Source organism: Tiliqua scincoides, chromosome 10 (genome assembly GCF_035046505.1).
Source record: "Tiliqua scincoides isolate rTilSci1 chromosome 10, rTilSci1.hap2, whole genome shotgun sequence".
NCBI classification, from domain to species: Eukaryota; Metazoa; Chordata; class Lepidosauria; order Squamata; family Scincidae; genus Tiliqua; species Tiliqua scincoides.
The window spans coordinates 18778593-18806575 of NC_089830.1; the positions used below are offsets into that span (position 1 = coordinate 18778593).

The window sequence follows — 27983 nt, forward strand, 5'->3', positions numbered from 1 at the left end:
CCTTCCTGTAATAAAGTGAGCATCAGCGCATCTCACTTTTTGTTTAGGCAGAGCACCTCCTAATCTCTCAGAAACAAATATGTTCAGAGGCAACATTATGGGGACATATGGTTTTCCAACATTCAGTCTCCTGAAAACACCTCCAGTGCCCCAATACCGTTGTTGAACATGATCTACATGATGACAGGGCCCTCCAGAACACGGTCTGTGGGTCAGATCCAGTGCCCTTCGATAGCTCTCCCCCACGTGACCAGTACTTACCGCTCTCTGGGAGGAGCCTTGACAAAGTGCCTTTGTTTGCCCCCAAGTGTTGTTGCGACGAGCCACTTCTGCCTGGAAATCCAACTGCAAAGCCTGTTGGGATACCGGAGGCCAGAAATGACTGGCCGCGACACTGCTTGGGATGAACGAAGGCACTTTGTCAAGACACCCCCGGAGAATGGTAAGCGTCGTCTGTGCCGGGGACACCTTTGCGGCCGCACAGCAGACTTCACTTTGGAGACTGCTAATCTAACCCATCAGGCAAGTTAGGGTAGCCATAAGGCATCAACAGGCAGAGGACAGAAAAGAAAATACATTGCATTGACAGCGATCCAGCACCATCAACACCGACAGCAGAAGCTACCGATACTGATGACACCAACATTGTAGAGGAGCAGGACATTTCATTCCTGTACACAGCGATCATGTGAAAAAGATGTAGTGTTAAGTAGGGTTATTTCATATCTCTAATATTTTTGCCAGCAGCATAAAGCTGGTCTGATTAACTGGCAAGTCCCATCCCATTCCCTATGAATGCCAGATAACTCAGAGTGCAATCCTAACCCTGTGCCAGTACACATGGCCTGCACTGTATCCAACACAGAGTAGGAGGCTGCTGGAGGCCCCCTTGGGGTAAGGGGATATTTTTCCCCTTACGCCATATAACACCCCTGCCTGCCCTATGGGGCCACTCGGATCTGTACCAGCTATTTAGGAGATGCAAATCTGAGCAGTTTGTGTAGGGCTGCCTGGTCCAGGAGTGGGGTTAGGATATGGCATGTTCTGCTGCCGCTGATCCCACCCCCTCCTGGGCCCCATACTTCCAAATTCCTCCCTCCCCCCACCTCCTGGAATCCTCTCCTGCCACCTTCTCCCATCCCCTTCACTGCCCGGCACAATCCTAGCTGTGTCAGCTGACACGGTTGCAGGATCTGGCACCAGCAGGCTGGCACATTTCCTTGTGCTGGCTCTCAAGTCAGCACAAGTGTGCCTTATGGCATGTTTGCAGTACTGAGAGCCGGCACAGGGGGCCTGCACTGGCGAAAGGCAATGTTAGGATTAGGCTGCCCGTTTCCATTGTACAATTTTTACTGTGGACTTTGTTGTGCTGTGAACAACTGCAAAGACTAATGAACAAAGAAAAATGATTAAAAAAATACAATAGACTTCAGTAATGAACCAGCAGCAAATCAAGACTGCTACTTGTGCAACTAAGCACCATAAGGAACTTTCTTCCTGCCTTAGACAAGTTGCTATTTATAAAAAAAAATTAAATGTTGTAACCCCCTGCCCCATCATACAGTTCATCAAATATACAAAACAGGACCACAAAGTGTTACACTTCTAGGAAAATGTCCTTTATCTGACAATATCTAGTGGGGCTAACTTTTTCTCAGGATGTATGTTCTCTGTCACTTCAGCACCACTCCCCTTAGCAAGTGTAGCACCACTACAATTGTCTCTACACAGGCTTAAGGAGGACAGGTCTCCATGTGAAGGGGAAGCACAGGAATCTTGGAGGTTGCTCTTTATGAGACACAGCTCCTCCCCTTCAATTCCAAAGGTACACAAACCTCAACCTCCCTCCCCACTCCCAGCTTGGTCAACCTTGGAATGGGTTATCTGACATGCCCTCTCATCCACATAACAGAGCAATAAATTGCACAACCTGCAACACCCCCCTTCCCCCCCCCCCCAACAGCATGAAGCACAAAGTGAAAGATGGTGGGAGGGTGGATGTGTAAGTAGAGAAAGAAAGTCTGCAAAATTCATTTCACATGGACAAAAGGAAGATGCATTAGACAAAATGATATCCTGGTTACACAGGAAGAATCCTGGTTACACAGTCAAGTTCAACATACACACATAAACAGACCACGGCCCCAAACACACGGTTCCTAGGAATTCTATACAAGCAGGAAGAACACACAGAAGGATTTTGAAACTTGCCCCTTCCCCATCGTAGTCATTACCAGAGGAATGTCTCTGAGCCGTCTGAGTAGGCACCATGGCATTTGATTTTTCAGAAGAATACGTAGTAGGTGCTAACGTGGTACTCTCTGTGTTGCTGTCTGCTGGTGCTATTACTCCAAAGCTAGAACTTGAGTAATATGGCTGGTACTGACTTTGGCCAAGGATTGTGTACGTAGGATACTCCTATTAAAAGTAAGAATCAAAGAGGGCAAGGAACAACACAGAAGAAAATGAACAAACTCTCCACAGTTCCCCGGAATACTGAAAAAGGCTCTGAGGCCCAATTCCATAAGTCATCAGAATCTCTGTTATCCTGCAGACAACCCCTTGGCTAGGTTTCATTATTTGTTTCAGAGTAAAGAAGGACTTTACAGTGAGAAATTGGATCAAAAAAGAAAAGGGGATACATGTCCCAAGTTCTCAGTCAAGATGCAGCCTTTTGGATAAACTAGCAGAAGCAGGGGGATACGGGCCTAAGAAAAACTCTGCTGGATCCACCCCACAGGACTTCCTCACCCAGCATTGTTTCCACAGAGGCCGACCAGATGCCCCCAGGACACCTACAAGCAGGATGAAGAAGGCAACAGCAACATGTTGGCACCAAGAACTACACAAGACAGACATGATGCAAGAAAGAGAAGCTGGTGGGGCGGGGGGCTGAGCCGTTTCCTCTTTTTAAATTTTATTGTGTCTGTCATTGTCATTAGCCAGCTTGCACGATGCTCAGGAAAGACAAGACATAAGTACTGATACTAAGGTTAAAAAATATGCTCATGTTAAAAAAAAAGTCACTAGACATTGAAGAAAATGTAAACACAATTTTTTCAGCAGAGTTTCATCTGCTTGTAAACGGAACAAAATTGCAACAAGCCAGATGGAACCAAAATACACCATTGGTTTTGTACAAAACTGGATTAATGGCTATTAGCTCTATATTCTGTGCAGCCCCCCTCCCCCAAATCAGACTTTTCAGCAATCCAGCATGTGCACAGGGCTTTGCCTAACCTGGTGGCCCCTGTTCATTGTAATGAAAAGGGCACTCAATTTACTTGTCTGCACACTACAAAGAAAAGTGAAACAGGAAATCCCTATGTGAAAGAAGCTACAAGAACAGGGTACATGTGTTAAGGATGACCTTCTACTTCACATAATGCTTCTCGCTACATTGGAAATGCAAAAGTCTGTACAAAAGGATGCTGAAACTCGGGGGCTGAACTTAAAGAGTTGCCAAGCCTAGTACAGGAGTCAGCTTGCAGAACCTCACTCCCTGTCCTTCATTTAAAAATATGCTGAATTGTATCAGGCCTGACAAGGAACTTCGAGAAGAAGATAAACACAATCAACTTAGAGAAGTTAAGACAAAATGGGAAAAGGAAGAGGACGTATTTGCTGTTAATCAGCAATTTCTACATTCTGTTTAACTTGATAATATTCAATGTCCCTAACTGGGTCTGATCATATATGTACACTTTACTTCTTGCTTACAGGGATCTATATAAATAGGGATGTGCTCATACTGCAATTGGAAGTACCAAAAGAGCACAGAATATGCTACTGCTGCAGAACTGGGATTCCTGAGAACTTAGCATTATCTTTTTTTTTTTGTAAGGCAAGTTTTCTTTTTTTAAAAGTCATGGCTGCAGAGCATATAGACAAGGCCTGTAGGCATGTCAACAGAGGCTAAAGTAAGATTTTATGTGATCAGAGGGGTGGCCCTTGCCTCTCTCTTTTGCAAAATAAAGGAGCAAAATAAAAATGAATAGAATAATTGAGGCACATGGTCTGGCTTAAAATGGATGAATTAAAGGTGATATATCTAGATAGGTTCATCTGGTTACCTACTAGAATTGAGTACTCAGTAGAGCCTAACAGCCCAATCTTATGCATGTCTGCTCAGAAGTAAGTCCCATTAGAGTCAATGGGGCTTACTCCCAGGAAAGTGTGGATAGGATTGGGCTGTAAGTCAACTATCAAGTCATACATTTTCTAGGACCTTCTCCAGAACAGACTCATCATGGCTTGCAATTTATATAAACCAGGTTCCGAAAACCGGAGGCTTAAAGTCATATAACAGTTCAGAGAAGGTTATAAAGGGTTATAAGGGGAAATAGTGGTAAAGTTAAGAATGAACTCTAGTAAGATTTTCCCAGGAACCAGCTTTATACATTCCAGATACAAGGCTATTCCCCACCATACCCCGCCATGCAGCAAACATGCTCTCTTTTATTGTATCACTTGCACTTTCAAAGCCTAGGTTCCACTCAGTATCTGAAACACACAACTAATAACACAGAAGAGCATCAACCCCAAAAAGTCTAGCAAAGGGTTCTCAGATATTTCATCTCAGGGCATGCAGCCAGAAAAATAGTAGAGACACTTCAACAGAAGAAGCTAACCCAGGACCTGGCATGCCATGGAATAAAAGAAGTTTCATGCAGGCTTATGTCTATGGGAGGAAGATGTACCTGTTGTGATATGCTGGCTACTGCTGAGGCTGAAATACTGACAGCAGCTGAGGAGATGGAAACTGAGTTGGCATTGGTACTTGAAGCTGCAAAAATCAAAGGATGGCTATGTGTTAATGCATTTCAGGAAAAGCACAAGGGAAGAAGTCGAATATAATTCTATTTGGCAGGGAGGAGAATGGGATTTCCAGGCTTCTTGGTTTCAGAGGTGCTTTCCTTAATCAAGGCGGAAGAGCTTGCAAAAGCAGTGAAAGAAACAGAATAGACTGGACTATAGGTTGGCCCTCGGTATCCGTGGAGGATCCCTTCCTGGACCCCCTGCAGATACCGAAACCCTTGGATAATGGAATCAGCGAGTGGGGGCCATCAGAGGACCTCCGGACATAACCAGAAGCGTGTGGTCTCACAGGGCCTCAAAAAGCTAGCCCCCCTCAGAGGCAACCAGAAGGTGCTTCTGGTCACGTATGGGAGATCAGGTAAGGCCCTCCAGCGTGGGTTCGGCATCCATGCTGCATCAAATCTGTGCATGCCAAACCGGCAGATAAAGAGGTCCCACCAGTACTTTTAATACCTTCATGACTGCCTCTTTGTTACATAGTGCCAAGAGGGCCCTTATTTTTTTTTAAAAAATGATTGCTTGTATGTTCTCCTAGATCTTTAAAAGATTTGGTCCCTCCATAATTGCAAGAAGCTACAACTTAAGCCATTTCTGCCCAGTGTTGCATAAACGCAACAGGACCAAATGTGTACACCTGTGGGCTGGGCAAAAACGGGTTAAGCTGCGTACAAATACTACCAGTATGACTAATTACAGCTGCCTGTGTTAATTGCCTTGGATTAAAGTCTGAGAAGAAATCTGATGACCAAGAAAGGTGGTATATTAAGACTGATTAATTATTATTATTATTTCCTCACCACAACCGCTTTACAGCATTGTTGTAAAGTCAACATGCTGAAACCCAATTTATCCACAGCGGTGAGGCTAACATTGAATAATTATGGTTTGAGGATCCTAAAGCATATGAATATGAGGGTTAACCAGGCCGACACCTCTCTGGCCATATGGAAGAGAGTGCAGTAGACAGAACTGCACATGTTAACTTTCCAACCATGCAGTTGGGAAAAAATATTTTAAACTGCTGAGGGCCAGATAAAATCTTGTGGCGGGCTGGATGTGGTCCCTGGGTCATAGTTTGGAGACCCCTGATCTAAGGGAAGCAACCAAAGAGATGTGGGGAACCATCCTAGCACACACGCTGGTGGATGACTGCGGATCCCTTAGTCAATTATGTATAGATGCCAGTGACGTATAGATGCCAATGAAGAACATTTCGAGTACTTGGTCTAATTCACTAACTAATTCATTCATTAACATGGTCAAGTAACTGGTTCTGTTTACACAATATGCAGTATGTGCGTGAATTACAGCTTAATCAATTTGACATTATAAAGTGTGTGCAAATTTTCTTGAGACATCCTGTTTACCTGCAAAATCCTAGAACAAAAAAGCGTGCCCTTAGTAATAAGCAAATACGTGCAGAGCTGATTACAAATATTTTGATGATCAGCTAAGACTTCTTTGATTGGGTGACCATCTCAAGAATGACAAGCATCCAAAGAAATGTACTGTGACAAAGCACCACTGAAATCAACAAGGCAAGTGAGCCATGACTAAGTTGTCCTATTAATTTCCATGGGATTCAACTACAACTAACTTCTTTAACACAACCTAGTAAGAATAACTTGGCCAAGCACCTAAATAACCAGGTCCACTACCCCCTGCCAATAACCTAAATATTAAACATTTTGCCCGTTGGCTGAACACATGACGTGCTCACATGAATGCCACAGAGGATCTTAATGAAGCAAACAATTTAATCCCACAAATCGGGTGGGGCACTTCAAATGCAGTATAACATGACTTAATTCTAGGAAATCAGGCTCATCATTTGAAGCACTTCCAGGAAGTTTTCGAGCCAATGTGTCTTAATTTTATTAGAGACAGCCTGATGAGCAATAAGAAGAGAACGATTAAAGCTGGGCTTATTGCCTTGGAGATAACTTGGGTCTCTTTGGGGAGAAGGGCGGGATAGAAATAAAGTTTTATTATTATTATTATTATTATTACTCGACGTTTTCAGTTCTTAATGTAACTGATGTAGAAAAGAGTCAAGTTAGTCCCCAAAAGTTGACATACTCCACTTTATGGCAGGTGATATGGGTGGTGGAATGCATTTTTTCAAGTAGACAGCACTCCAGTTGCCTGGCCATAGCTCTCTTTGCTAACTGTGCTCCTAGCTGGTCTTTTTGGGGGGCAGGGGGCTTACTTGGTAAGCCCCAGTCTGCGTTGGACCTCACGGCAACAGATAACATGGTGGAACAATTACTTCGACCTTGAGATGTACACCTCTCCATTTTTATGTTGCCTTTGGGGGAGCGTTTCACCAAGCCCTACTCAGTGAGAAGTGAGCTTCTGAAATTAGCACACTGCAATACGTTTTAAGACAACATCAGACCACCTGATGTGCCAGAGTCCTGCTTTCCCTCTTTCTGGAGGCAGTTACATATTTGTAACTAGGCTACTTAAGATGATGCTTCCCTACTGTTGGTTTCAAAAGAGGCACACGCATAAAATGAAATAAGCAAAAAGCCTATGAAACCTGAGGATTCAGACTGGGGATAGATTAACACTGTATGTTACCATTTACAAAGTGGAGGTTATTATACCCAACTAGATGAACTGCAAAACAAAGTGCAATTTCTACATGATACAGAAATGATATCACTTTGCCCATCTGTACAATATCTGGTTATTCTTCATAGAATAAGACCAGCAGCTTTATCATGGTACAAGGTTACTGACTATTAAGATATTTGGGACATACATTCTTCATCCTGCCCCCCCCCCCAACTTACCCAATGAATTTATGGAATTCATGCTAACCAAATACAGTGACGGACACTAGCACAGGTGGCTTTCAAAGAGGACGAGACAACGCATTGAGGAGACAGGGCTGTTACTGGAATTACCCATTACTATTATTTAGAATATTTATTTCTTAACAACAACAATGCATCCTCAAAGTGGTTTACACAACAGAAAAATGAGAAGCTAGTTCTCTGCCCCCAAAGGTTCCCAAAAAATACAAGGGAGACACAAGTAAGCAGCCACTGGGAGGGATAGTGTGCTGGGAGGAGCAGGGACCATTGCTCTCCTCTTGGTGAAACACCACTCCGAAAAACACCTCTTTGTGCAGTTAGCAAGGATAAGTCTTCTTTGCTTGTTGGTGCTGATATTTTACCTAGATCAGTGGTTCTCAAACTTTTTAGAGGCCCAGAGGCTGCTGACTGATTTACAAACGCCAAGGGGTGTGGCTACAATAGTGATTGGGCAGTAGTGCTCCCCCCCCAATAGCAGCTTGTTTAAATTAACCCTTGATGCACATAGCTTAATCTGCGCTGTCAGTTTCATGAACCACCAAAAATTGGGTCAGGAACAACTGTTGGATCCTGGACCCACAGTTTGAAAACTGCTAACCTAGGAGATATATCTGTACACAGTGGCAACCGAGAAAACAGAGACAAGTATGTTTAATCTACTGCAACAGAAACACTTGGCATAACACAATCTTTTCAGGAATGATGCCAGGGTTCCTCGTTTACAACCGATTTACTGATTTTAATTTTTATCACACACCTTGCTTTTGTTGGGGTGAAACCCACTTGTATTTTACTGTCCTATGTTCACCTGACCCCTTTGTCCTATTCAATTGCAATGACTTTTGGTTTTCAGCAAATCAAACATTGACTGAGTGACACAGATGAACTTACCATTCATGGGTTTTCACACACTGAATCATGTGTCAAAGACACCCAGAAAAGTAATTCTTCCAAAATTAATTATTATATAATTATAATAATTTAATTATAATAATTAAAATTATTCAGGTATGAGATATTATTATACTCTGCCCTGTCTCTGTCAATGGCATACCTGAAATAGTCTTGCTCTCACCCTATGGGTTTTGCCTAGAGATGTGAAGGCCCAGAAAAAAAACCGGAAAAATTCAGAAAAAGCCTGTTTTCCCCCCATTTTTTTTCCTGAAGTCTTTTTTGTTTTTTTCCGAAAAATTGAAAAAAGAAAAAGGAAAAAATAATTGATTATGGAATGTTTTATTTTAACATGAAGAATAAAATATTTTAAGACAAGGTATTCAAATATTTTCCAAATCATTTCTAAAAAATGTGTATGGTATCATACAATACCAAATATGTATGGTATTCTAATTTCTGTGCACTGAGGACAAGCAAGTCCTAGGTTAGAACATAAGAACATAAGAACAGCCCCACTGGATCAGGCCATAGGCCCATCTAGTCCAGCTTCCTGTATCTCACAGCGGCCCACCAAATGCCCCAGGGAGCACACCAGACAACAAGAGACCTCATCCTGGTGCCCTCCCCTACATCTGGCATTCTGACTTAACCCATTCCTAAAATCAGGAGGTTGCACATACACATCATGGCTTGTACCCCATAATGGATTTTTCCTCCAGAAACTTGTCCAATCCCCTTTTAAAGGCATCTAGGCTAGACGCCAGCACCACATCCTGTGGTAAGGAGTTCCACAGACCGACCACGCGCTGAGTAAAGAAATATTTTCTTTTGTCTGTCCTAACCCGCCCAACACTCAATTTTAGTGGATGTCCCCTGGTTCTGGTATTATGTGAGAGTGTAAAGAGCATCTCCCTATCCACTCTGTCCATCCCCTGCATAATTTTGTATGTCTCAATCATGTCCCCCCTCAGGCGTCTCTTTTCTAGGCTGAAGAGGCCCAAACGCCGTAGCCTTTCCTCATAAGGAAGGTGCCCCAGCCCCGTAATCAGCTTAGTCGCTCTCTTTTGCACCTTTTCCATTTCCACTATGTCTTTTTTGAGATGTGGCGACCAGAACTGGACACAATACTCCAGGTGTGGCCTTACCATCGATTTGTACAACGGCATTATAATACTAGCCGTTTTGTTCTCAATACCCTTCCTAATGATCCCAAGCATAGAATTGGCCTTCTTCACTGCCGCCGCACATTGGGTCGACACTTTCATCGACCTGTCCACCACCACCCCAAGATCTCTCTCCTGATCTGTCACAGACAGCTCAGAACCCATCAGCCTATATCTAAAGCTTTGATTTTTTGCCCCAATGTGCATGACTTTACACTTACTGACATTGAAGCGCATCTGCCATTTTGCTGCCCATTCTGCCAGTCTGGAGAGATCCTTCTGGAGCTCCTCACAATCACTTCTGGTCTTTACCACTCGGAAAAGTTTGGTGTCATCTGCAAACTTAGCCACTTCACTGCTCAACCCTGTCTCCAGGTCATTTATGAAGAGGTTGAAAAGCACTGGTCCCAGGACACAGGTCCCAGGTCCCTTGGGGCACACCGCTTTTCACCTCTCTCCATTGTGAAAATTGCCCATTGACACCCACTCTCTGCTTCCTAGCCTCCAACCAGTTCTCAATCCACGAGAGGACCTGTCCTCTAATTCCCTGACTGTGGAGTTTTTTCAGTAGCCTTTGGTGAGGGACCGTGTCAAATGCCTTCTGAAAGTCCAGATATATAATGTCCACGGGTTCTCCCGCATCCACATGCCTGTTGACCTTTTCAAAGAATTCTATAAGGTTTGTGAGGCAAGACTTACAAACTGAACTCTCCAATGCAAGAACAAGATGCATTTCTTCCTTTAGGAGGTGCTGCTATTGTCACAAGAAAAGAAAAAGGTTTTGTTTTTGCACGTGGGTGAGTATGTTTGGTGCTGTTCTGTCCTCTTCACAAGGCCTCAAAGTATTGGAAGAAAATAGAGCAACAAAAAGGATCTGAAAAGTATAAACTTAATTTAAAAAGGTAAGAGTTTACATTTATCTGATTCCAGAAAACTGAATCATTTAGCTACATTAGTTTATCTTTATAACCTTTGGGTAAATAATAATTTAATTACTACTGATCTGGTTCTTTACTTCCCCCACCCACAACCATAGATTAGTGTCTTCTTGCAAACTAGCCATTAAATTATTTTTCTTTCCTACTCCCCTCAGAAAAATGGTGAGACCAACATTTAGCATATGGAGGCATTTTCACATTACTTCTGAGAAGAAAAATGTGATTTGGAAATATTGTCAGATGAAATATGCATTTCCAAATGCAACCAGGATGACAAAACACATTCTTGTATGTAACAAGTGTAGATATTAAAAAATCCCTCACGGATCTAAGTGAAGAGGACCACAATGATGAAAATGCACATAGTTTTTCTCAGCGTTCTAGTTTAAGAAGTCCTCTTTCTACTCCATCTGTAACATCAGCAGCAACACAAAATGTTGTCCCATCAGCAGCATCTTCAAGTAAACAGATACTGAAGACAGCTGCATCCAAAAATTATTCAATAACTTCATTTGTAGACAAGATGACACCTGACGATCAGGAAAAAAATTGATCAAGTTCTTGCAAGAGCAATATATTCTTCTGGAACACCATTTTCAATAATTGAAAATACATACTGGCAGGAAGCTGGCAGGAATGACTAAGACCATCATACCATTTGCCCAGCAGACATTCTTTGAGCAAGCCTCTTTTGGAGTCGGAATACGAACGTGTAATGGAATCTGTACAAGGAAAAATTAATGAAGCACTGTGTCTTGCACTACTTACAGATGGATGGACAAATGTGAGAGAAGGAATTATAAATTTTGTTATAACAACATCTCAACCCATTTTTTACAAAAGCATTGAAACAGGAGACAACAGACATACTGCAGAGTATATCAGCTGTAAAATATGTGAAGTCCTACAGAAAATTGGGAGTGGTAAAGTATTTGCTTTGCTGACTGACAATGCCAGCAATGTGAAAACAGCAAGGGAGATCATAATAGATAAGTCTCCACATATTACTGCAATAGGATGTGCATCTTATGGGCTAAACTTGCTTCTTAATGATATTATGAAACTGGACACCCTTCAAATGATCTATAGATGAGCAAAAGAAGTTATAAAACATGTAAAAGGTACTCATATTGTAGCTGCTGTTTCCAAGAAGAAGCAAGTAGGGGAAAAAAGCAATGAATAAAATAGTGACACTGAAGCTCTGTAGTAAAACTCGGTGGGCTGGAGTGGTGATCTCCTTTGAAAGTTTACTAAAAACAAAGAAGCTCTTCAAGAAACAGTAATAGTTGAAGTAATAGTTGAAGAATAGTTGAAGAAAAGTACCCAGGAGTGTAAGAAACACTGTTCTTGATCAGGATGTCTTCTGGGCTCAGCTGCAAAATTCCCTGAAGATTCTAAAGCCAACTGCTGCAGCAATCACTGCATCTGAATGAGATAGTGCACTTTTGTCAGAAATTCCTTATCTAATGACCAAGATAAAAACAACTGTTTTTGAAAATCTCAGTATATCTCCATTTACAACTAGAGAAGAAAGTAAAGTGAAAGATTTTATTTTTTAAAAGGTAAGAATGTTGTTGCCATCCAATTCATGCTGCTGCAAATCTGCCGGATCCAAGATTCAAAGGTAGAAATATAAGTGATGATAGCACGGTGACTGCATTTGACTGGATTACAAAACAAGCATCACATTGAGGACTTGAGGTTGGGAAGGTACTTTCAAATGTTGCAGAATACAGAACATCTTCAGGGATTTGGTCCAGGAATGCAACCTGGGATTCTGCCCAAGGTATTTCTCCTGCAACATGGTGGCAAGGTCTTTGCACAACACAGCCTCTTGCTTCTCACCTTCTTCAGATTCCTCCATCTTCTGCAGCATGTGAAAGAATCTGGTCTATGTTTGGAAACACACTAAATCAAGAAATAAACTGACATGTGAAAGGGTAGAGAAGTTTGTTTCAATCTGGGCAAACCTTCAGTTTTTAGAAGTCCATAATAACTCTGATAATGACAGACACAACAGAGTAGCTGCAGCACCAGCTCCTCTATATGAAAGCCCAGACTTCATGCATTTATCACAGTGTTTTCGCTTTTTATCTGTTTGAAGAACAGAAGACTCTGCCTTTGCACTGTTTTGCACCAGAAGTGTGCTGAGAAATTCTGGGTGATTGATCACTTTCCATATTATGTTTCAGTTTTTTTATTGTGCTGGTTTTCAATCACTGGTTCATATATGAATTGATGACCAAAAACTAGCTATTGGTGGGGCTTTCACAGCCAACTAGCTACCTCCCTTCCTGTCTTGCTGGTCCTTGCAAGGCATTCCTGTCTTGCAAGGCATGCTGGAGCATGACCTGCCTTTTTCTACCATTATTCCATTCTTTTTCAAGTACCCCTAAAGGTCCTGTTGAGTGTCCCTGGGAGTACATGAATACCAGGTTGGGAGCCACTGTTTTACTGGTATGTTGTTTACAGTGCACTTACTCTGATAGTGCTTACAAAAATGATGACCAGAATCCAAAAAGAATAAAAAGGTATCTTATGATCTTTTACTATGTTTTTAATAAATTAGAGTCTACAGTTCTTAGGTAACAATTAGTGGTGGGTTATTTTTCAGGATCTGGCCTCGAGTAAAATCAGACAAAACTATAGTCCGACACCCCCCTGACTTATCCGAGGGTCATAGAAAATTCCATGATTGTTGGCTCAAAAGCTGCCCTCGACTTATCTGTGGGATCGACTTATAGGCGGGTATCTGCGGTAATACTGATCATTGCAGCTCAGAAAATGATTCTGATTAAATTTCATGTCCATTCATTGAAACTTAGTTCCACTCCCTTCCATACACTTCCCTCCTCTTCAATTCTTTTTATGAGAATGGGTTTGTTTTTTTAATTTAATACTGTGGAGAGGAAATATGAATAATTGCTATTTCTGGATTTTTAAAAATTGTTTTGTGGAGGCTTTTGTCTGTTCCACATAAACTAGTAAACAGTTCAGGAGATTGTTGCTCCATTTGTTACAATTACAAATAAATAATATTTAAAAAGTCAATTCTGTTTGTAATAATTGTTTGGATACACTATATTTTTAATATGCTAGTTGTGATAATTTTATGCCAAGTCAAATTGTCCATAGTCATATTTTATGTTTCAAAAGTAACAGAATGACTTTCAATCTGGAAAAGAAAAAAGTGCTAATGTAGCATTTTTTTTCAATTTTTCTGAAAATGTCTGTTTTTTTCTGGAAAAAACTGGGAAAAAACTGGGGTTTTTTCTGAGCTTCAAAATTTTGGGAAATTTTACACCTCTAGATTTTCCTGCAATGCCAGCCAAGTTTTTGCCAGACTGAAGCCTTGGAATATTCCAGAGTTGCAATCATGGGGAGCTCTCCCTGGGTTCATCATTTCTTGCTGCAAACACTTGAGAGCAAGGCAGATACACTCCAGGGAAACTCAGACACGTTGGCTCTCCTCAACCAAGATGTAAAGAACACCTGGATTGACTCAATGCAGCACTTCCCAGAGTGTGGGCCCCAAGAACAGTGGGTCACAATCTGGTCCCTTCCGTCCACCCTTGCGCTGGTTTGGCTCTAAACAGTAGCTGTTCCAGAAGCCCCCTGACTTAGCAGAGCTTCTGTAGGCCTCTTCCGTCCCAGTGACCCACAGTACAGGCCTCTGTGGGTCTCAGAATGGCCCTCAAAAGCCTCTGTAAGCCACTTCTGGTTTTGGGAAGCCACTTCCAGTTTGCTTCTGAAAACTTGGAAGTGGCTTCTGGAGGCTTCTGAGGGCCATTCTGAGGCCCGCAAAAACATGTAGAGTGGTCACTGGGACTCCAGCACAACCAGGAGCATCGCAACCCACTACAGAGAATGGGAACTCCTGACTTATTGTTTCAGTTACATTTATATCTTGCCCTTCCTGGCCTCAGTGCCAGAATGCCAAGGTCACTCAAACAGCTGGGTCCATCTGTTTCTATTCCAATACCCTAACCACTCCACCACCCTGACTCTCAGTGTTGTCAGGGTGGCAAAATGCCATCTGCTTGAATGTGAGGTTGGAGGCAATTATTCTAGTAAAGTAATCAACACCGACCTGCGTCTGAGCTCTGGAGGCCAGTTTGCCATTCCTTCAATTTCAATTGTTAGCATGTCCTGCCAGCTCATTTCCAGAGAAGTTTAGTTTTGCCCAAGGACCAGTTTTCCCTGCTTCCTAATAAGGCACCGCAACCAAAGAGCCATTGTGAGAGCACGATGCTGTCATCCATTAATCCAGAAAGTTTTTGACAGGAAGGCTCACTTTTCTTGCTTCTTCTCCTCCCGCCCAGGGAGAATCCCACAGCAAAGAGAAAACCAGCTACCCCCCCCCAGCCACTGCAGCCTCAAGAAGCCTGCTTTGCCTCTTCTCGCCCAGCAGAATTCTGCTCCAACCTGTGACTGCAGAGGTGATAGGATGTCCTTTTCCAATGGCAAAGGAGCAAGGGTTGCTGGGCAGTCTTTATACTAAACATACAAAGCTGTCTTACACAGAGTCAGATTACTGTCTCATCTAATGCAGTAGTATGCATGCTGGCTGGCAACAGATCTCTAGACATGGGACTTTCCCCAGCCCTCCTTGGACGTACCAAACTTGGAGCCTGGGACTTTCTGCACAAAAAAACATGCCACCAACCATGTCCACTCCCCCAAACATTATTTTTAACCAGGTGCAAGCTGCTGGGTGTCTTTGAGTGAAAGGTGGGGCCAACATCTTTCAAAAATAAATAATCTGGAAACATTGATGAAGGCAGCAGACTCATTCCCCTCACTCTAAAGCCTAGGAAGGAACCTTTGCCGACACATAATAGCTGATGGCCGATACCATCAATCTCTATGCACTTTTGTAACTTAATCCCGGAGTGGTTAGGAGTCAAACATGCGCATGCTCAAGACTGACATGCATCGGACTTTGTGACGCACTCTGTTCTTCCCAAACAGTTTCTTCTCAGCCTCCAGGAGAGTTCAAAAGCACAGCACACTAACTTGACCTGGGTGTAGACAGATCTGGGCCAAACATTCAAGAGGCAGGCAAGCTATGGAGTAAGAACAGGGGTAGAAGGGGAGCATGCCTCACAAAATACGATCATGCACAGGCCAAAGATGTGGGAGTAAACGTGCGGGTCTCTTCATGGTGTCTCAACTCGGTTACGGGGAGAGGTACGTAGATTTAAAAAAACAAAACCATGCTCACTTTTACCTTGAATAGGATAGGAATAATGTGCTGGGCTGGATTGGCTTGTGGTTAACCCTGTAGTGCAGGTAAGAACACTGTGCTGACTTGGAGATGGAGTCTGAATTAAACCACTCTCAGGTTTCATACCTGGCCACAGTGCACCTGAATCAGATAAATCGCACCAGTTACAAACAAAATTGGCCGTGGTCAAGCCATATGCTGGGCCCACAGATATCATTTTGACTGTGTCTACAGGTGGGGGGGGAAGAAGACACCACAGCCTAAACATACGTATACAATTGTTAAGTTTCCAGGTGCAAGTATTGAGATACAAGCCTAGAGAAAAAGCAAAGAGGAAAATGAAGGACACATAAGAGGGGGGAGGATAAAAAGGAAATAAAGTTTATTTCTCTGCCCTTCCAGAAAAAAAAATGTGCTGGCCCTTTTTGATAAAAGCAAATTGCTGGTACTTTTTGCTGGAAGCAATTATTAGGCTGGTGCCAAGAAATTGATCATTGTCCTCTGAGTTACTGTGGGTTTTTGTACACCATTACAGGACTCATTTGTGTGGAAGTCAATCTTACAAGCAGCTGCCTGCTTCCTAAAAACAAATGAATTGGTTCTCTAGCACAGTTCCCTCAGGATGGGGAGAAACACAATTTCTGATGCAACTGAAAATCATTGCATAATGTATCCAAGGTCTTACATTTATGCCAAGTACATAACATGATGAAAGATAAACAGCGTTCAACATATACATTTAAATGAAACACACACACACACACACACACACACACACACACACACACCCCTCAAGCCCATCTCTGTGAAAAGTCATGAGCCCAAGATAAAGTATGGAAAGCGGGAGGAATGCTTAGAACCTAGCTGCAATGACTATGCACCCCCTCTGATCTCCGTGGCAGTATACCACTGTAGGGGAGCAAAGGTGGGGAAAAAAGTCTGCCATTTTCTCCTGCTTGTGGGCTTCCTGGAACAGCTGGTCTGCCGCTGTAGGAAACAGCATGCTGGACTAAATGCTTGGACCTGATCCAGTAGGGCTTTTGCTATGTTTATAAATATGCTATTCATCTGCCGTTTTTGTTCTGTAGCAAAATCTGAGCCACTTATTTTTTATAAAAAAGAACTGAGAATTTAACATAATAAAATATGACAACAAGATCTTTCCTAATTGTTCTCATCAAGAACACAGAGGAGAAACAATTTCAATAAAAGTGTCCAACTCTACACAACTTTCCAGCACTGAGGCAGCCTCAATGCAGCCCCCAGGTAGGGGAGCAAATATTCCCTTACCCTGAGGAGGCTTCTGTGACTGCCCCCACCACCACAGGATGCATTGCTGGCATCAGTGCTGGAAAAGTGGAGATAATTGGGCCCTCAGATTCTGTAGGAGGGACTGAAGTTTGCACCAGAGCCTGAGGTCTATGGTTATAGACACAACCACATGACCTCCTAGAACTCTGAAAGACGCTTCATAAAACAAGTACAGTGGTTTATTTTAACAAAAGAAAAAGAACCATGAAAAGATGCCTCCTCAAATAGGGGAGTACTATAGCAAGTAATGCATGACCGTGCCTTCATTTGAGCATTATGCCATTGGTCCATCCAGTTCTACAATGTCCACATGGAGATGCAGGGGATTGAACCTGGGACCTTCTGCCTCTGCAACACAAGATCCACCACTGAGCTAAGGGCCCTTCTTGAGGCAGGCAGTACACAGGCCCACTGAAACCAAAGGTACTGCACAAGGGTAATTTCTGGAAATTGCCATCGAGTCATCATAAATATCTCTGTGACCATCTTGGTAATCCACCCAGATAAAGTGCTAAGACAGAACACAGACCCCCACAAAAAAGTTAAAATGTTACACAACTTCAGAAATGCATTGTTTCCACGCTCAACACTGGACAAAATACAACTTCTTATACAGCCTTTCCAGAAACCTGGGCGATATGCCTGTTTATGATACTAACACGGTTTCCAGGTTACAAAATGGCATGTACTGCAAGGGCTCTGGCTCACCAAAAGGAGGTAGTCCGTAGGCTTGGGTCGTCTGAGGATAAACAGCATACGTCTGTGACTGTTGCAGTGCTTGGTATTGAGTCTGGCCAGAGTAAGAGGCCATCGTTTCTGACACGGGTACAGAAAGGATATGTGCATATGGCCTAAAAACAAAACAAAACACATACTCATCATCATTTAGGGATTTAATCCAATAAACATTGTTTAAATCATTCAGGAATGCTAAGGCTGACTAGAAAATTGCTGAGTCAGGAAGGCCAAGATGTACTAAAGCAGTTTTCTTCAAACTGTGGATCGGGACCCACTAGGTGGGTCATGAGCCAATTTCAGGTGGGTCCCCATTCATTTCAGTATTTTATTTTTAATATACTAGATTTGATACTACCATGCTATGTGACTGCTTTTGGGGAAATGTGACAGATCTGTACTCTAAACAGGCTGCTGTGTATATGTTCTTAACAATGATAGTCAATTGGGCTTACTCCTGGGTGTGGATAGGATTGCAGCCTAGGATTGTTAAAAAATTTCCTGCTTGATGATGTCACTTCCAGCCATTACATCACTTCTGGTGGATCCTGACACTGTCATTCTAAAAAATGGGTCCCAGTGCTAAAAAGTTTGAGAACCACTGTACAAAGGAGACGATCAAATCCCATTGCTGAGTTTGACTTGCAGCAACAACGGTCTTCTCTGCTTTGATCTCTTTTAACAAAGAGACCATCCCCCTTTGGTGGCAACATGGACAAATGGCGCTATATGAAATTGAAAGCAAATGGTGCATGATGAATGGAAACGGCATTAAAATGAAACATCGCTTTGTCTACTGTTGCGCCGCTGCCCCGCCCACCCAAAAGCTTGAATGCTCTGGAGAAACAGACAACTGACTATGCTGAACTTTTTCAACTTACTTTGCAGAATACATCTGTGAGGTATATTCATTTGATGACCTTGAGATGTAATCAGTGCATGGCATAACTGCAAAAAGTATAAATAATTGGCAAATTAGTCAGAGTGATCTTTTACCAAGTTAACACCACAAAACATTGTGCTAGCTGTGGTATCCACAGGTGTGGATCAATTCGTCACCCCGGTCGCTGCTTCTCCTGCCCCCAACTAGGGCATTGCTTGGGACCCACACTGCTGGGAACTCACCCATTTCGTGGAGGCGGCACTCTGCTAGGGCAGAACATGGCCCTTCTCTCAGACCTTCCCAAAGTACAAGGAGGGTGACAAACACCCAGCAAGTAGCCTCTATGGAGAACTTCATCCCAGCCCCCAGCTTGTGTTAGCTGCAGAGAAAGAGCTGCTTGGGAACTGAGTGGACTCATCTGGCTAGCTGGAGGAGAAGCTATCTGCTTGTCCTGAAGGTATCTAGTAGCACTAGGCCTGCCCAGAGATGGAAGGAATTGATTGGGAACCAAGGGCCCAATCCTGAACAGTGCACACTGGCTCAGCGCCAGCACATACTGTCACAACCACACCGTAAGGCACGTTTGCACGCCCTCACCGCGGACCCAGCACTGGAGCTAGCCCACTGTGAGACTGCGCTGGGCCAGCTCCAGCACTGGGTCCATGTTCCGCCACCCAGCAGTTGCCTGCACCACAGGGCAGCAGAGTGGTGAGTGGGGGGAGGCGTTCCAGGGTGTGGGAGGGCAGGGAGGAGGTGTGGCAGGGGAAGGATGTGGCGGGACCAGCACAGCTCCACTCCACTGCATCCTGAGCCTCATGTCGGGCTGGGCGGTCCAACACAGGACTCTTCAGTTCTGCACCAGCTCAAGAGTCACCACAGAACTGAGTAGCCCCACTATGGGACTACTTCCCTTACTTGGGGGGAAGGGGATGAAAGTCCCCTTCTCCCCAAGAGATGGTGGCAGCTGCCAGGGCATGTTGGATACTGCAGCAGCCCCGTGCTCCGAGCAGCTCAGGATTGGGTTGTGAGTGTGTTAGCTATGCACAGCTGTTGTGTTCAGAGCAGTGTGGATTCCGGTGGACAATATCTGGATGAAATTATTGAAACAGAGATTTTTTCTTAATGTTTGCAGATTTATTCCAAGTTTTGAAGATTTTCAAATGGGGAATGTTCAGCAATAAGGACACAAGCACAGCTGCTGGTCCAAGACCTCTGACACCCACAGCAGAGGAAAGCAGAGCAGCAGTGTGGAGGTTTAGCCCTATCCCTTGATTTCCCCCACTCCAACCGAGACCAAATCAAGGCTCCCTGTAGCCTCTAAAAATAACTAAGGAAGCCCATGCCTGCAATCAAGCACTAGTTTCAACAGCTGGATACGCAATATAGGTGCATGGAATACTTTGTCATTCTTTCCAGCTACAAGGGTAAAAAAAACACTTACTTTCACTGGACATGGGCAGGTCTGAGCCAAGGCCAGAGGATTCGGCTTTCTGATCACTACTGTCTGCATTGTTTGCTTGCCTGAAAGGATCAAGACCGACACAGAAGTGGTGATGAAGCCTTTGTATTACAGAAGCACGGTCTGTCATTGGAATGGCTGAAGCCCACCCTCCACAACCTCACAATACACCAAAGAACCCATTATTGTTCTTACCTTCCTAATGCACCAGAGGCAAAAAGCAGCATAAGGGCTGCATATGCATACGTTTTTTAAAAAATGTGTGTGCATGAAACAAATGCACGCAAAAACATTAGAACTCTGAAAGACAGAATTGTTTTTAGTGCCTTTTTTAAAAAAAACAAATCCACTTAAGAATATCAGTAGCTAAACAACAAATTTAGAGTAAATCATCACACACTTATCTCACTCTAAAGAGGAAAAAAAATAACTGCATCTGTTTGCAGCTCACACTGCACTGCAGTGCAAAGCAATTGTTTACAATGCCCTCTTCGGCCATTGAATCTGAGAGCAGTCACAACTGGTGTCAGGAGGCAAGCTTTTAGCCTGGGCTTTTCAATGCTCTGGACAGCTGCTTATTTTCATGCCCTGTTTGTTCTCTGACAAATTACAGAAGCTCCCCTACTTACAGACACATTACGTTCCAGGGGTCTATTCCTAAGGCTAATATCACAATTTTCAGTAGCAAACATGCAAAATACAAAAAAATGTATTTACAGTGAAGGCTGGGCCCACTTATCTACAGATTTTATATAGGAAGTAGACAGGAAGTAGCAATTTTTTACCTCTAGGTGGCATTCTGAAGCCCCCAGAGGCCGACGCAAGCAGCCTCTCCAGACTTCAGAAAGCCCTCCGGAGGCAACCAGAGCATAGCTCTAGTCTTCTTTGGAGGGTTTAAGGGGCTCCAAACCACGGATTTGCGTATCCATGGTTTTCAGTATCGGGGGGCAAGAACGGCTCCCCCATGGATACCAAGGTCCCACCTGTACACCTACGCTACATAGGTGTTATAGGTCTTTACTGGGCTAACAATGGTAGTAGGAATGTTCAGGAATGCTGGGAATGAGCACTAACGCCATCTGTTATGCAGCGGTTGAACTTACAACCATTGCTCTGAATGGTTGTAAGATAATGGACATATGGCCAGACATGTTTGTCTGTTCAAAAGTTCTTAAGTGGAATGTTCATAAATAGGGGAGCTGCTGTACACAAAAGACAAACATTTGATGGGCGTTTCCGAATAATAAATTCAAGTATCACCTACTGTAACATCTGTTCATCCGACTCCTGCATCTTGGCTTTCTTCATCTGCAGGGACATGTAAAATGCAAAGGTTAGTCAAGTATCATAACTCCAGTTTCCAAAGACTGGGCTCCATGCCGCTGGAAGTAAATATAGCTGTATTTGTCTCACCATGAACAAATAGTACATGAATCACAAAGTTTTACAAGAAAACAACTCTGGATATACAGCAGCTAGAGTCAGATGCAATATGTAATCATGGTTTGTGCCCATCACAATTAACAACACACATCATGGTTTGAGCTACCAAATAAACAACCGGTAAACTATGGATCAGTTTTTTTGTTTGCTTTTTTGCTTCTGTTTACCATCTGCTCAGGATCCAGCTTCCTAAGTCCACATAACACAATGGCAAACCATTGCAAGAACCAACTAAGCTTTAATGATAGCCATCTGTCTGAAATAACAATGTTTAGTATTGATGGAGTTCCATTAAATTATGATGTGTGGGTTACTATGTCAATAAATGGAGCTGATATCATCTAATCTTTAATTTGGAACACTGAGATAAAGGCACAGTTCCTCCAAATCCAGGCTGGGAGCTGGAAGAGGTTGCAGTCTTCATCCATTCTTCAGTCAAAACAGAAATGGCCACTGGTAGAAGTTACTAGATTATTACAGGCCTTCTTCCTCAAATTCCACTCTTCTGCAAATTAACCCATTAAACTTATGCGGAGCTTAATAACCAGGACATAACTGAACATGTATCTCAGAGCGCAATCCTAAGTGCAATATCGGCCGGCACAGATCCCCTGTGCCAGCCCAGGAGTGCTGTGAATTATGCTGTAAAGCACGTTCTCAACTACTCTTGAGTTGGTTAGCCCAGCATGGAGGTTCACATCTGCTCTCAGAGCCCAGACCCAGAAGGTTTGCGCTGGCCCAGACAGGTCAGTGAGGTAGGTGGGAGAGGGTGGCAGAAGGACTGACCAGAGGTAGAGAGGCTTTTTGGGCAGGAGAGGGCAGATTGGGAGGCAGATAAGGCCCAGGAGGGATCAGCTGTGCCAGTGCAGGCCAAATCCTAATCCCCACACCCCGGGCCTGCAGCCTTACATGTGCTGCTCATATTTGCATCAGCAAAAATCACTGGCTCCAATTCAAGTAGCCCCACATAAAAGTTCTTATTTTTGGTCATGATCTGCTTAATGACATTACTTTCTGCTCAATGACATCACTTCTGGCCCTCAGCAGGCATCATGAAAGATGTTTGGCCGACTCTGTGAAATGAATTTGATACCCCTGGTCTAACAGCTTACGTGAAACATAAGCCTAAGCCATGTTGTTTTTTTTTAAATGTGCTCAGTTTGCTTCATGCTGTTTTAATGCTGTTTTAAGAGTTAACAGGACTTACAGCACAACCCTATGAATATCTACACAGAAGTAAGCTCCACTGAGTTCAATGGGACTCACACCCAGGTAAGCATGTATAGCACTGAAGCTTTACAGCCCAATCCTAACCAACTTTCCAGTGCTGATACAGCCAAAACATTCCCTTATCTTGAGGAAGCCTCAGTGACTGCCCCCCCCCCAACTGCAGAATGCAGCACATGCCCCATTGGTCTGGCTGCACTGGTGCTGGAAAGTTAGTAAGGACTGGGCAGTAGTTTTTTTTACAATTAATCTGACTTTTTAGTAAACTTGCAGTATCATGTTTGTGACTTTTTATGGCAAACATAAGAAGAACTCTTCTGGATCAGGTCAAAGACCCAACCAGTCCAGCTTCCTGTATCTCACAGTGGCCCACCAGATGCATTAGGGAGCATACAAGACAACCAGAGAATTGCATCCTGGTGCCTTCCCTTGCATCTGGATACTGCAAGTTTACTAAAAGGTCAGAAAAATAATAAAAAATGACTACTGAGCTTCACCATTTTGTCCAAACCCAGCAGACTATGATTTGTGCCAACCACACAAACCACAATTTGTATATTTGTTGCAAACCATAAAAGGAAACTCTTAATCACCAATCCTTGCATACAGAGAAAGGGGTTACCCACACAGCCCAAGATTTAACAATACATCCCAAGATTTAACAATACAACAATACTTGCCCATAAGGGCAAGTTTAATATGCTTCAGTTTAGATTTAATTTTAACCAGATCACTTTAAAGAGAAATTTTTGGAAATAACTGAATCTCATTTATTCCTTTATTAAATCCAATTAATTTTTTTTTTTAAATTCATCCTGCTCTGGGATGAATCAAGAATGGTTTCAATGCCAAGTTCTCAAGATGCAAAATGCCTGCTCTACTGTGAATGAGTAAAGCTGCTATAATGAAGGAAAAGCAAAGGAAGCCATTAGTCCAGGGTTTCTCAAACTTTGAGCGAGCTTTACTCCCTCAGTAAGTTCTTGTCTGGGAGGGGCTAGGGCAGCAACGCGATCGCGTTGCTAAGGGGGACAACGGGGTGCTTGTGCCTTACTTTGCATGATGCTGGGCTGCTGCAGGCTGCAGGAGTGCTCCCCGATGCTTTGAACCTGCAAAAGAAGCGGGCGCAAAGCACTTCCATTTTGCAGGAGGTGCTTTGCGCCCACTTCTTTTGCAGATTCCAAGCATTGGGGAGCGCTGTGCAGGGCGCGACCTTGAACCCATCAGGTACTGTCAAGGTACTGATCCTTGACAGGTGGCAGTTCAGAACTCAGATGCATGGATTTTTTTTAAAGGGTTGAGCCTTCTGTGAACACGATCCTGGGGATTGCAACGCTGCCTCCCTCCCCTTCCCCCGACCCTTAAAGGGACGGTGGAAGTGTTACACGAACTGGTGGGTCATGACCCACCAGTTTGAGAACCACTGCATTAGTCCACTTTGTTGTATGGAAGCTGCTGTGGCAAAACAGACATTTACATGGGGTTACACGACCATATTCATAGTAGTTCCTATGCAGCTCCTCTTTCCATGTAGGAAAAACGCCATAAGTTGCATCCAAAGAAAGGAAGCTTAGTGGACACTTTTTTAGTGTCTTGGATTCAAATCTAAAATATCTTGGTTGTCTTATAACTGAGCCAAACCCCTAAACACCAAAAGAGGAAACCACATTGCTCAGTCAAGATTCAGGACATTTCTCCTGTGAACAAAAAGCTGCCTTCCCCCCACTTTAAAATATTGCTCCGTGTGTCTGAACCTCTAATAATTTAAGAGAGATATTATGCAGGTTGTATTTAACAAAGATTCACAGATATACAGCAACACTGCTCTTGCTCTAATACAGGGGTGTCCAAAGTTTTTGGCAGGAGGGCCACATCATCTCTCTGACACTGTGTTGGGGGCCGGGGGGAAAAAAGAATTTACATTTAAAATTTGAATACATTTACATAAGTTTACATAAATGACTATATTAAAGATGCACTTATATGAATGATTGAAGTTCTTGAAATAGCTCAAGGCCTGTAAAAGGCCCTGCACAAAGCAAGACTGACCTTTCCTTTGCTGCCGCTACTGCATCACAGATGTGAAACAGCAAGCAGTGGAGGAAGCCCTCATCCCACAGCTCACTCGAGAGGTCAAACAGTCACCCTCACGCTGAGAGCAGTTGCGTCGGGCCAGTGTGGGCTCCAACAAATCTCCGGAGGGCCAGAGGCTCATTGGAGACTGGGGGCTCCCTGAGGGCCGCATTGAGAGGCCTCGAGGGCCGCAAGTGGCCCCCGGGCCAGGGTTTGAGCACCCCTGCTCTAATATGACCATACAGGAGGTTAACTGATTGAAGGTCGAGGTTTGTATCTATTAGAAAAATAAAAAATTATGGATAGATAGAATTTCCACAGTTATATCCAGGCAAATTAGAAAAGAGCTGTGATGGAACTGCCTATTTTCTTAATCAGTGTCTCTCTCTTTCTCGGTGCTAAAAGAAAAGCACAAGGATCTTCTGAAAACAAAAAACAAAAAAAACTTTAATATGTACCAGGCTTCTGAACACTAAGAGAAGTGCAATAGAACTCATGCGCCCACTACCTGCTTCGAAACACAATTTGAGATGTGGAGCTTAATTTACGAGACTCCGTATAATCTGGAACAAAGCTTGACTGATTGCACCGGCTCTTTCTGGGAATTAGCTCACCCAGAAGGTAAGGACTTTCGCTAGCGGCCTACAAACTCCACATTTGGACACTGGAGGAAGGTTGGTCTTCACAGAAGACTCAACCGTTTAAAAAAAATCCATGTATCTGAGTTCTGAACTGCCATCTGTCAAGGATCAGTACCTTGACGGTACCTGATGGGTTCAAGGTTGCGGAATGCTATCAGCTATTATTTCAGCATCCAGTGTGGATGCCATCCAACCTGTAAGTCCCACTCGCTTAACCCGCACTGAATTAAAGTGAAGATCATTATCATGGGCTAGAAAACAGCCCTGCTCCAGTTTAATTACATGCAAAAGCTAAGAACTTTTAACAAATCTGGCCCTGCTTCAAAAAGCAAACACACGCACACAAAATGTTGTTTTCTTAATAATGCATCAAGAGAGCAGTAATGAGTATTTACATTTAACATTTTATTTCAATCAACAGTTTTGTCCAGCCTCGTTAATACAAAAAATGACCAGCCATAATTCCAGCTTTTCGTATTCAGCAAGTTGCGCTTTTCTCAATCAAGCCAGCCACTATCCCTCAGACTAGCCTCACAGGTTTGTTGTGAGGATAAAAGGAGACAAGGAACTATATATACAGTCTTGAATTCCTTGAAGGAAGGGTGGTATAAAAATGTGAAAAAATATAAATTATAATAAAATTGCAGATGCTTAAAATTTAAAACTTGGCTTTCCTGCAATGATACAGCACAGAAAATTTAAGCTAGCGAGTTATAAGAAGAGGTATTTGAAAATTGTATTCTTTACTTTAATCAGAAGTAAGCTCACTGAGTTCAGTAAGACTCAGGCTGAAATCCTATCTTAATCACCGGAAACAAACACCTCTAGCTATAAGGTCTAAAGCGTAAGCAGCATCTAGAAATTTTATATGCAATGTTTTTCCCTACAAAGGTACAAAAATGCTTTGAATGTACTATACAACTTTACAAGTATCTCGATGGACTGCCGGTCCCAGATCAGGTCAAAATTCTCTTTAACGCGGCTGTTGCCTGCTCCTTCAAAATCAGACAGAAAATCAACATCCCATCGTCTAGAAGACTTGCCTCAAATTCAGGTGCAAGACCAAAATACAGTTATGGATGACTTGTTCCCTTGTCTTCATGCATACTCACCGGCTGTTCTGCCAAGTCTTGTACCTCGTCCATGGATGCAACTCTTTTCAAAAGGCTCCAATGGGGAGAATGTCTGCCTTCTTCTGCTGTCTTCAGACCCTGCAAAAAAAGGTGGTCAGCGCTTTATGTATTTTTGGCTGGGCTTTTCTTGAGGCTATCAGTGAGCATGGTCCTAATCTGCAGCTTTCTAAACATACCTGGGTTTCTCCAAAATAGCGACCACTGCCACTTACTAGGGGGGGAGCAAAGATTTATCTCTAAGCCCCAATATACAATAGACAGGGCAAGATAATGAGGCCATGCGCATGTGTGCACCCCGCGGCACGTGGCTTGCTCCCACAGCATTACGCTGGCTGTTCAGTTGCTGCAGAAGCTAACCAATTCGGTACTTCCAGGGGCAACGTGTCTTCAGCAGTTGTAAGACTACTTCTGGATTACCAGATTTATATGAAAATGATAACGTCCTGACTCCTACGTCAGTCAATGCAACGATACAATCTATAAAATTTAGAACACTTATATAACCGTCACACACATGCGCGCATGGAAGCATAAACACAAAAAGTTAACAATGCAATGTTCTTTTGTGCAAAATGGTTTGCTACCACATTTGCTGTTTAAAATGAAAAAAAAGGATGGTCAAGATCCAAACACTGTGTACACAAATATATACACACTGTGTTCAACTGTTCCCTTCCAGCAGGAACTTCTGGTTTCCCCCCAAAAAGCAGTGGTCAAGGATTGAGGGATCTCTGCGCCTCAGCCATAGGTACAAGAGACAGCTGGCAGAAGGAAAAACCAGCCAGCAACACAACCATGTGCATCCATGATCCTCTCGGGAGCATGGTCATAGATTTAAAAAACACAAAAAAATTTAAAAGGTGTCTTTCCAGTCAAATAAGATGTCTACTAAAACAGTGGTTCCCAAACTGTGGGACTGTAGCCCACCAGTGGGTCACGACCCAAATTTTGGTGGTTCACAAAACTGACAGAACTGATTAGGCTATGTGCAGCAAGGGTTAAACAACCTCTTACTTGGGAGGAGCACTGCCACCCAATTGCCATTATAGCCACAGAGGCTTGAGCAGGTTGGTAAAGTGAAACCAGGTTTTTAGGTGAGTCCCAATGCTAAAAAGTTTGGGAAACACTGTAAACAAAACAAACACAAAATAGTTCTCTTAATACAATGTAAGATTAATTTAACAAACTCACTGTCACAAGACACAATAATGGCCACTGG

General features: G+C 43.2%; 1 protein-coding gene across 5 annotated transcripts in view; it reads right to left on the bottom strand.

The window, feature by feature from the left end:
• EYA3 (EYA transcriptional coactivator and phosphatase 3) overlaps nt 1-27983 on the bottom strand; it is a 63622-nt gene that overhangs the window by 11881 nt on the left and 23758 nt on the right. The window contains exons 2-9 of one of the 5 annotated variants that reach the window (XM_066638289.1): nt 26744-26842; nt 21515-21558; nt 20233-20312; nt 18790-18856; nt 17882-18024; nt 15866-16003; nt 4701-4786; nt 2235-2418 (exon numbers count right to left, since the gene is read on the bottom strand). In XM_066638289.1, the coding sequence (XP_066494386.1) occupies nt 2235-2418; nt 4701-4786; nt 15866-16003; nt 17882-18024; nt 18790-18856; nt 20233-20312; nt 21515-21558; nt 26744-26776 (775 nt within the window). In that variant the 5' untranslated portion in view covers nt 26777-26842. Of the gene's footprint in view, nt 1-2234; nt 2419-4700; nt 4787-15865; nt 16004-17881; nt 18025-18789; nt 18857-20232; nt 20313-21514; nt 21559-26743; nt 26843-27983 lie in introns of those variants that run through there. The other 4 variants (XM_066638290.1, XM_066638291.1, XM_066638292.1 and 1 more) reach the window with 4 other exon arrangements.